At 54.6% G+C, this 10082-nt stretch overlaps 1 protein-coding gene across 2 annotated transcripts; it reads left to right on the top strand.

Moving 5' to 3' along the window:
- Positions 1-871: 871 nt before the first annotated feature.
- Positions 872-9900, top strand: RPS6KL1 (ribosomal protein S6 kinase like 1). 2 transcript variants are annotated; one of them, XM_056493457.1, is made up of 10 exons: positions 872-1167; positions 1414-1538; positions 2380-2472; positions 3275-3316; positions 4057-4189; positions 5663-6574; positions 7361-7450; positions 7602-7684; positions 7932-8027; positions 8128-9900. In XM_056493457.1, exons 1-10 carry the CDS (start codon positions 930-932, stop codon positions 8236-8238), a joined length of 1923 nt encoding a protein of 640 aa, XP_056349432.1. In that variant the 5' UTR covers positions 872-929; the 3' UTR covers positions 8239-9900. The 2 variants fall into 2 exon arrangements, with proteins under 2 accessions (XP_056349432.1, XP_056349431.1); XM_056493456.1 differs by having other exon boundaries at positions 873-1167; positions 3269-3316; positions 8128-9899.
- The last annotated feature ends 182 nt before the right edge of the window (positions 9901-10082 follow it).

The following is a 10082-nucleotide window of genomic DNA, read 5'->3' as shown; positions in this document are numbered from 1 at the left end:
TCAGCACATCTCCTTCGCTAATAACTGCAGTGATCCAGCTGGCCCTGCAAGGCCTCCTGGCCTTCCAAGAAAAAGCCAGGTCAGGAGGGCAGGAATACGTTTCTAGGATGAACCAAAGACTGACATTTTCCACATACAAAGCATTTGTTAACCACCAGCTGGGATCTCGATTATGTTGTCACTTTGCTGCACCTTGATGCATTTGTGCTGATGTTTCCTGTGCTGTACATTTGGAATAAGTCTGTAAAACCCAATGAGTCTGCAAGAGCTGGTAGAAGGGCTGGCTGAGAGCCCAGTGTCAGAGCCAACGGCACCCACTTGAAAGAGGAAATCGGGAAGAGCCAGGGGTACCCTGGGCTGGCCGTGATGAAGGAAGACACCGACCACCTTAACTGTGGCAGTGGGGAGCTGCTGGAATGGGTGCACCTGTCGGGCGGACGGCAGACACAAGGGCTAATCAAAACACATCTAATTACGCGTTATGGGAGGAAGGAAACGGGGCGGCAAAGGCATCATTTAATGAACGGCAGCTTGGTTAATTAAGGGCAATTAATGGTGAATAAGGATGACAATAGAGCAAGCAGAGCGACGGCGCTCGGCATGCGTTAACGGAGCGGGATTGCCTGCCTCGGGCGGTGGGGGGAGCCGGGCTCGGACCCCGCGGGGGCGATGATGGTGATGATGATGATGATGATGATGATGGTGATGATGGTGATGATGATGGTGATCTCATCCGCGGCCAATCAGCGCCGGCCGCTCCTGCCGCGCCCCTGCCGCTCCGCCCGGCGGCGCCGGGGGATGCTGGCGGCCGCGCTGCCCCGGTGCGGCACGCCGGGGCCGGGGCCGGGGCCGGGGCCGTGCCGGAGAGCCAGGGGCCGGGCCGTGCGCCGCTCCCGTGAGCCCGCAGCCCCGCTCCGCTGCCCCGGGCCATGAGCCGCGCCGAGGCCGAGCCCTGCCCCCGGGCGCTGGCCCAGGCCCGCGCCTACCTGGGGCAGCGGCGGGGCCGTGCGGGCCCGGCGGGGCCCGAGGGCGGCGGGCGCCGGGATTACCTGGTGGAGGCTGCGCGGCAGCTGCGGCTGGCGCTGGAGCGGGACGTCAGCGAGGACTACGAGGAGGCCTTCAACCACTACCAGAACGGCGTGGACGTGCTGCTCCGCGGCGTGCAGGGTGTGTGCGGCCTCCCGGGGGCAGCGACCGGGGCATCCCTCCGGGGACACCCGCCAGGGGACCAGGGCGGTCATACCGGGAGTCCGTGAGGGACCAAGGTATCCCTGCAGGGAGAGTCACCAGGGGGCGGGAAAACCCCTCTAGGGAGTGTGAGGAGGGCACTGGGGCACCTGTCCAAGGAGAGGGATGGGGCTGGGACTCTGCCAGAGCCAGGCCTCTCACACGCAGCCTTTGCACCGACCGCAGTTGACCCCAACAAGGAGCGTCGGGAGGCCGTGAAGCGGAAGATCACCCAGTACCTGCGGCGTGCCGAGGAGATCTTCAATTGCCACCTGCAGCGGGCGGCGGGCGGTGCCAGCACCACTGCCACGGTGAGGGCTGGCGAGGGGCCGCACGGTGCCGTGGCAGCGGCTCTGTGCCACTGGGAACGGGGCTGGGGGTGTGGGCACGCAGGTAAAGCAGCCCCGGTGGGCTCCTTGTCTGCCTCTGCCAATGCCCAGTAAGGTGGTGTAGAGAAAACCGCAGGCACATCAAGCTGCCGGGTGTCCTGGCCTGGCAGCGGCTGCAAGGGAGCTGGCAGCTCTTTGCCCTGCCTGGATCGAGGAGCCGAGGTGGGCTCAGGCTGCCTAGGGTGATTCCAGAACCCCACCCTCCAAAGTGTGTGTGCTTAGCTTGCTGACACCAGAGTGGGTATGGATATTTTTGTGGAGACTGAAGCCACTGCAGAGAACCACCCTGTCAAATGTTAAAAATGTCCTCTTCCCCTGTGTCATCGTTTCCATCTGTATGGAAACTGAAGACAGTGGCTGCTTTCTGCATTGTAGAAAGGAGGTGGTTAAAGAAGGGAGAAGGGAGTGAGGCAGGGCAAGACCAGAGACTAATTGGGAAGAATGTGAGGAGAAAGACAACTATCTTCCACAGAGTTCCCCTTAATATTGAAACAGTCCAGGGCTAGCTTCAAATTTTGGTGTGATTTTTGCGTCTGCTGCAAGTGCAAGCTTTCCCTAAAAAAAATTAGAAATCCAGGGGTTGGGCACAAAAGTGGTCCAGCTGATGTTAGAAATGAATCATGGCCATATGAGTGTTGTCTCTGCATGTTGAACAGCTGGGCAGTATTGCTGCCTCCTCTGGAAAATTCAGGGACTTTTTCACCCACTGTAATGGGCAGCAGCATTTGCAGGTGCTACATCCACCTCTCTTACCACCTTGCAGGGCTACAGCAGCCTGAGCTTCCGGCCCATCAGGACCCTGAGCTCAGCAGTGGAGAACCTGAGGCGCTGTAAGGTTGTGGGAGTGATTGATAAGGTGATGACTTGACCTGGAGATGGGGGGAGGCTGGGGTTGGGTCAAAGGGAGCATAACCTGGAGGGTCCTAACCGCTGGAATGGGGGTGCCAGCCCTCAGCACATCCATCAAGCAACATTGGGGTATCCACCCACATTATTCCCATATGGAAAAATTCATAGGAGAGAACTCAAGACCCCTTAAGGAGTTAGTTGGGAAATCTGTTAATGTCCCCATTACTTTTGCTTACCAGATGTCCCAAGGTATTTATGGGGAGGTTTATGCAACCCATTCTTTCCCACATATGGAATTGTGCTTGATGCCCAGGTGCCATGATGGTGGACTCCTGTGGATAATCTAGACTTCAGCAGAAGCTGAACTATCTGGATGAATAAACTAATTAGAAGTTCATTATCTTGGAGTGAAGATGCCAGGCTTACTGTATCCACACACAGATGGCACATTGCTCTCCACTGCTGCTCACACATCTCAGTTTGTCAGGACTGATGTGATCCTTCTGTCCTGCCAAGGCCCAGGTTTGAGCCCAGAAACAGCACTCTGAAACCCTTCAGTGTGAAGGAAGTAAAACTGGCATGGGAGCCACTTCTTGGTTTAACTAATTTCCTGCTTCTTGGCTGCATGGCTAACTCTTTGCCAATAACCTGTGTGCTGTCTTTCAAGAGTAGGGGTCTGAGCCTCATAAAACTCTACCAGTTGGGTGGGAGTTTGTTTCAGTTCCCCAGTTGAGTCCCTTGGGTCATTCCTGTAGGCTGTGTTGGGTCACCACTTCTCACCAGTACTGTACATTCTGTCCCAGGTGCAGATTGTCCAGGATCCAGCCACTGGTGAGACCTTTATACTCAAGGTGGGTGTTTTCAGTTTCATCTGCCTGCTTCTCCCTCTCAGGTGGGGGCCACCTTGTCCGAGCTGATGGCTAGGGTAGGTGAGAGGATAAAAAATAGCAGCTCTCAGAGGTTGGACAAAGTTCATGGTTCAAAAATCTTCTTTTCGCTGCCTCAGTCATCCTCTGATCAGAATGGAAATGGTTTTCCTTGGTCACCCATTTCTCTGACTTGTAACACTTCAAGCCTGTGTTAAACTGGGTCAACCAGCTTAAACAGGCTGTGAGGTGTGCTCAGTGCAAGTCCTAGAGTATTTTTCAGTGCCCTTTGGACTAACAGTGAAGTACTTCAATAACTGGACAAGGAGATCTGGCATGAGAGGGAGAAGCATCATTTCCAGGGAAAGAGGAGAAAGGGTTGGGATGGCAGGTTCCTCCCTGAAGGGAGCAGAGTGGTTGCAGAGGAGTCACTGCTCTGGAGCAGCTGTTCCCTCTGGGTCCCAGAGTGCAAATGGGGAGTGACCTAACTTGGCAGAGCTTTGCAGAGTGCTGCCTCACCACAGCTGGGTGCTGGAGACTGAGACTCCCTATGAGCCCCAAGTTTGCACAGGTGGGGGAGCTCCATCATGGATGGCAGGGGAGCAGCCATGGGGCTTGGCAGAAGGCACACTCCCATCTGGCTGGCCTCCAGCCCTGCCATGTGCTAGGCTGCACAGAGCCCAAGTCCCTACTGTGCTGTACCACATCTACTTGTACCTCCTCAGAGCCTCCCCAAATCCCACGTTGAGACCCGTAAGCGACAGACCATCATCCCTCATGGGGTCCCCTTCATGGTCAAGCTGTTGTGCTACTATGTGAGTGAGGACTCCATCTTCCTCCATCTGGAGCACGTTCAGGGTAAGTGGGGACAGCCTTGACTCCCATCTGAAGCTTTCTGGTTGATCCCTAACTGTCCTTTCTTTAAAATACAAAGTATGTTATTCCTCCTGTTTTGGGACTGTTTTTATAGTGAGAGTGTAAGCTGTCTTCTTCGTGGGAGGGTGGTGGGTACCAGGGCTTGGAGACTCAGTGGACAGAGCTGCTCAGCTGTGAATTGCAGAGGTTTGATAAGAACTGGCTGGGGAAAATCCTAGAAATGGGCCTATGGAGACCTACAAAGAGAAAGAGGCTCTGTGTGTGTGTGTGTGTGTGTGTGTGTGTTATATGGAAAACAGCCTTAGTCTTTAGAGAGATGAGCCACTGGCCCTCATGGGAGGGCATGGTCATGCCTTTACGTAATGAAGTTGATGTGATTCAGCATCTTGAAAAGAAAAACCTCGTCATTTTACTGTAGAAATGGATTTTTACATCAAATCCAAATCATCAAATAAGCTTTGGCTTACAGGCCCAATATTCTGAGAATTTCTTGCATTTTGAATCCCAGCATTTTACTGGCATTGTCTGACCATAACAGGAAGGTGGTGGAGAAGGAAAATGAAGTGAGGTAGTTCACCTGAATCCTGTAGAACAAAACAATCTTTTGACAAGACCTTTATAAAACTTTTTTTTTCTCTTTTTTTCTTACAAGAGGTCACACTGGATTTTGAGATCATACCAAAGAGAGGAGATGGAAAACCAGGGCATAAGGGGCAGTGAGCATACTGGGGTTTGAGTACGTCCAAGAGGCATACTTGAGGTTGTCCCAGATCCTGGTGAAGAAGTGTGACAAGGTGGAGGATGAGCTTATTTACTCTCTGCTGGCTAAATGGATGTGTAAGGAGCAGCAGCTGGATGGCAATAATGACAAATGGAGGCTGATGTGTGTTGGAGAACAGGCTCAACTCCTTGTGCATTGCTATAGGATGAGTTTACAGAAAGAAGCCAGCACTGAATGTAGTGAGGCTGGGAAGCCCTGGTTACAGGCTGTGGGCCCCAAGGATTGCTGCTCTGGCTCATTTCTGGCCCATGGCTTCATGCCATGCTGTGGGAGCTCTCTGGCATTTCTGTCACACAGGAAGGAAAGGCTTTCAGGGGAAAGTGGGGATGACAGTGGGATCAGGAGCATTTGTGCATATATGGCTTGTCTATGACAAGGAAGTGGCAGAGGTGGGATCAAGAAGACTGTGCAGAATGGGGAGAGGGCTGCTAAAGGAGGAGGGAATGGGAGTTAGGTGTGCCAGGTGCTAGGGAAGGTGTGGCATTGGGCATGGTGTGCTTGGAGTGCAGGGGTGCATTCTGCCTGGACTTGAGCTTCGGTGCTGGGGACGTTAATGGTGCTCAGTCACAACCCCACTGTGTGGGCCTCGGCCTGGGCCTGAATGGGCCATGTCAACAGTGGGGGAACCAGAGATATTTTCTGCCTCATCACTTGTTCTCCTTTCTGCTTTCCAGGAGAGACACTGTGGTCTCACCTCCGCTCCAAGTATTGTGTCCAGCAGGACTGTGCTGATGCAAGCACCATTCAAACCCTGAGGGACCATGGCACAGAGGATGGTGTGGGAAACTCCCAGGGTGGCAGCCAAGTATCCATCCTCCCTGTTTGGAAAGGCAGTGGCCTCCCAGGCTCTGTGAACTACCAAGTGTTGGGAAACACGGATGCCTCACTCCCTCAGGAGCAGTCCCCTGGCAACACAGACTCTGGCTCAGGGAACCACTGCCAGCTTCTCCTGGCTCCTGCTGGTGGCAGAGGGGCTGCACCTGGAGGACAGGATCTGAGTGTGGCACAGACTGTGTCTGGTGTTGTGGACCATTTTCCAGCAGCGTCAGCCAAATGTCCTGGCCACCTCGACAGCCAGCAGGGCCTGGTTGTTTACCCATGGAATGATCTAACCAGTGGCACAGGCTGCATATCTGAGAGAACAGCCTCCCAACAGGGCCCCAGGCTTCCCCAGGGACTTGTCCCTGTACCAAAGACTGTGAGAAGGGGCCAGCCAGGGGCAGGGCAGCTGCCAGCTCAGAAAGTGTCTGAGGCCTGCCAGGCTCAGCCCCTCCATACTGTGGGTGAGAGGCAGCTCCCTGCAGGAGTTGCCCTGTCCAGCTCTGGCAAACCCAGTGTGTCTGACCCAGCCATGTGGGAGCCCTCGTGGGGAGCAAGCCTGACCTGTGGCCGGCTCAGCAAACAGCCACCAGCAGGACAATACAGGGCTTTGGCTTCCCATGGGCACAACCGGAGAGCATGGGCTGTAAAGGAAGAGCAGGTGCAGCTGTGGGCAGCAGAAATCCTCCTGGCCTTAGAGGGACTTCACCAACAGGGGGTATTGTGCCGGGACCTCAACCCCAGGAACTTGCTGCTTGATACAGCTGGTAGGTAATGCCCCATGCTGCTGCCCCAAGGAGGAGGAAATTGGTCTCTCAGCTGGGAGACTGCTGCTTGCCCCATTTCCAGAAGATGTGGAATTTCTTGTGTCTGCTTTGGTGGAGGGTGGGAGTCTGGGAAGGTTTGGTATTTCTGAAATTGGAAGTGTGATCTCACTTAGGTTTTCCAAATAATTATTACAAGAGATGGCTCTGCAGCAGGAGAGTCAAGGGCCTTAGCCACAGAAATGCTCAGCCCCTGCTTCCCACGTGGCAGCCTGGGGAAGCTGAGACCAGCTGAGCTGTGCTTGAGGTTAGTAGGACTAGTGGGTTAGTTTTCACCTACTTATAGAGTTGCCTGCTGGGGGTGTTCTGGAGCCATCCCATCCCTCTGAGTCACAGGTATTACTGTCAGTGTAAGTCCCTGCTCAGCTGGCAACACCTGGGACAAACTGGAAGCTGCAATTTGCTTAAGAAAAATAGATTTGCAAGGAGAAAGCTAAGCTTCTCCCCCCTTCCCTTTTAAAAGCTACTTCTTTCCTCACCACAGCCTGCACTCAGATCTGTGAGCTTGGAGCCCACCTAAGCAGTCTCATGCTGGGCACCTCGGGCAAGCACTGGGAGGCCAGCTGGGGCACGTGTGGTGCCAGGGGATGCTCAGTGCCTCTGTGTTCAGGGCATGACGGGCCCAGTGCCCTGCCCTGCCCAGTGGCAGGATATGGCTTGGCTTCACGCTGTGACCAAAGTCCCCAGTCTTGTCCTAACCTTCCTGGTTTTGACTCTGGTGCTCTGCAGGTCATGTCCGTCTCACCTTCTTTGGCCAGTGGACAGAGGTGGAGCCCCAGTACTGCAGCCAGGCACGGGAAGAGCTGTACAGTGCTCCAGGTAAGGGCTGTGTTCCCTGACTGCTCCAGCTTTCTGCCCAGTGGCACCAATTGGCGAGGAGGTTTCTGCAGGCAGTGAGATGTTCCCAGCACAGTGTGGCTGCTAGTGCTCCCTGCCTCCAGCTCTAACCCCTCTCTGTCTCTTTCTACAGAAGTGGGGGGCATCATGGAACCCACCGAAGCAGCTGACTGCTGGAGCTTTGGCTCTCTCTTGTATGAGTTGCTGACAGGAGTGGTAAGAGACTGAGGAGCTGTGCAAGGAGGACAGTGAGGAGGAGGTTCAAGGGCTGCTTTGCTGTGTAGGGCTGGGAGGGTGCCTTGCCCTGCCAGCACCTCAATTCTTGGCCAGGCTCCTTTAGACGTGATTCCCAGTGTCTGTGCTTGGTCTCTGGGTGTTAAGGGCCCTGGCTTTTAAAAGCTGCTGTGTAGAGCTACAACTCACCTTGGTGCCTCTACTTACCATCACCCTCTGCCTTCCGCAGCCACTCTCCCAAAACCATCCATCAGGAATTCAGCCTCATACCCAGCTGCACCTGCCAGAGGGCCTCAGCCTGGCTGCTACATCGCTGCTTACTGAGGTGAGGGGCTTGGTTGGATGGGGAAGGGCAGGGTCCAGCCTGGGACCTTTTCCAATGTCCCCATCTCCCCATCCTCCTGTCCTGTTACTTTTCTCTGCAGCTCCTGCAGTACAATCCAAAACGGCGCTTGGGCTCTGGAGGAGGTGGAATAACAAAGCTGAAGTCTCATTCCTTCTTCAGCACAGTCCCATGGAACAAGCTGGTGGGCTAGGTAGTCTGTCCTTCCCCCAGGAAAGGGGCCCTGGGCTGCTTCCCTGGCACTTGTGAACCCACATGGCACTGGCAGCACTGCCTGCTGGGGAAGGCTTGCCTCAAGGGCTGGGGTACACATGAGGTTTTGCAGTCTTACATATCCTCTGTCTCTGCTTGTTTGTTGGCATCTCCAAATAGGAGGCATCAGGCTGGGCCAGGCTGTCTTCTCCAGGTCCTCCCTGGTGGGAAAAGGAACCTGGATGCCCACCTCCAAGAAGTGGTGGTGTTCCTCTTCTTGGGACATCCCTTCCTCAGCTCAGCACTCTGCCCTGGAACTCCCTCCCTGTGTTTTCTATCCTCACAGTAACCCCCTGCTCTGTTCGTTTTTGTGGCTTTCAAATGCACCCTGCTGGGCCCTGCTGGCTGGAGCCCAAGCCCTTGGTCTCTGCCCCTTCCTGACTGCATGGTGGGGGGGGGGGGGTCGGGTCAGTCATCCCTGCTGCAGGGTTGAGACAAGGAGCAGCCCTCTGCTTTTCTCCCCCTTGCCCTCTGAAAAAAATAAACTACTCAGTATCACTTAGAGAAGTGTCCTTTTGTTTCTGAGCTGCATCAGCCAGGTGTAGGCCAAGCCTGCTGAGTGACCCAAAAAGAGACCTAAATCTGTTTCTGAAACCTGCCATGAGCCCTGGGTCGGTGTCACCCCCAGCCATCAGCACTCTGCAGCTAAACCCCATGTGGCACTGGCACCCTTGTGCTCCTCCCTGCCTCACAGCCTCTCAGGTCTGCACAGCTGTATGGCTGCAGCTCAGATTTGGGAGAAATGCCTGGGTTTTCTTCCAGCCTTTTGTCATTGTTATGTGTTGTGGCTCCAGCCTTCCAAGTTTGGGTGCTCCTTTCCACTGGCAGGACAGCAGCCCTCCCAGCCATGCTCTGAGCACAGTCATCCCTGGCAGACCACACAGGGAGGATTTAAAGGAGTGAACTCTGAGAGCCAGCACCGAGGGAAGGAGGCCAAGTGTACATACATTCTGGATTAAAGAAAAAGCACAAACACATGTGTCTGCTGACAGCCCAAGGTGGAGGCTGCTGCGCTCAGTTGTGCAAGTCAAAGCCACAGGCTGAAGGATGAACTCGCAATGGCAGTGGGGCAGTTCTGTCCCTCCCCTCCCACTCTATAGTAAGGAATTACTGGTATCAGCAACACGTCTCTGTGGCTAACTGGTTCCAGCTCCTGCTTGCCCGCAGCAGTAAAGAGACCCTCCCAGGCAGCAGCAGGAGCACTCGTCCACCAGAGGGAAGCAGAGCTCTGGACAAACTCATCTACACCAGCAAAGGTACAGACACCTCAACTGCTGTGCAGAAACTGGGGGACTGAGCAGGGAGCTGGCTACTGATGCCACAGAAGGCCAGAGAGCAGGAGCAGCTGAGCCTGGGGCTTTTCCTCTCCCTGGTAGCCTGCACTGGCTGAACCCTCCAGCTGCAGCCTTGCACCCCAATCCACCAGCCTCCTAATCCTGTGATTCAAGGGAGGCTCAGGAGGAAGGCCCCTGTGTCCAAAGCCACAGCACGACATCTTGCAGCTCAGTGCCATGGGTATCATCCAAGTGAGTCAAAAGAAGTTTCAAGCACTACTCTCTTACAGCAAGCATTGACAGGGCAGATTACATTAAGCAGTTTGCTAGGCTGCATAATTTTAAGATCTTGACTGTATATTCCCTTCCTGATTGGTTCAAAGGCCTCATTTATTACAGCTCCAGACAGAATAAAGGCCTCCCCAAGCTCATGTATAAAGGCAAGGTGGACCCTGTGTATCCTAAACCAGCACACAGGCTGAGTGCAAGCAGCATTATTTTAATCAAAACA

The sequence above is a fragment of the Oenanthe melanoleuca genome, chromosome 5, assembly GCF_029582105.1.
Source record: "Oenanthe melanoleuca isolate GR-GAL-2019-014 chromosome 5, OMel1.0, whole genome shotgun sequence".
Taxonomy (NCBI): domain Eukaryota; kingdom Metazoa; phylum Chordata; class Aves; order Passeriformes; family Muscicapidae; genus Oenanthe; species Oenanthe melanoleuca.
This window is presented reverse-complemented; position numbering and strand designations above follow the sequence as displayed.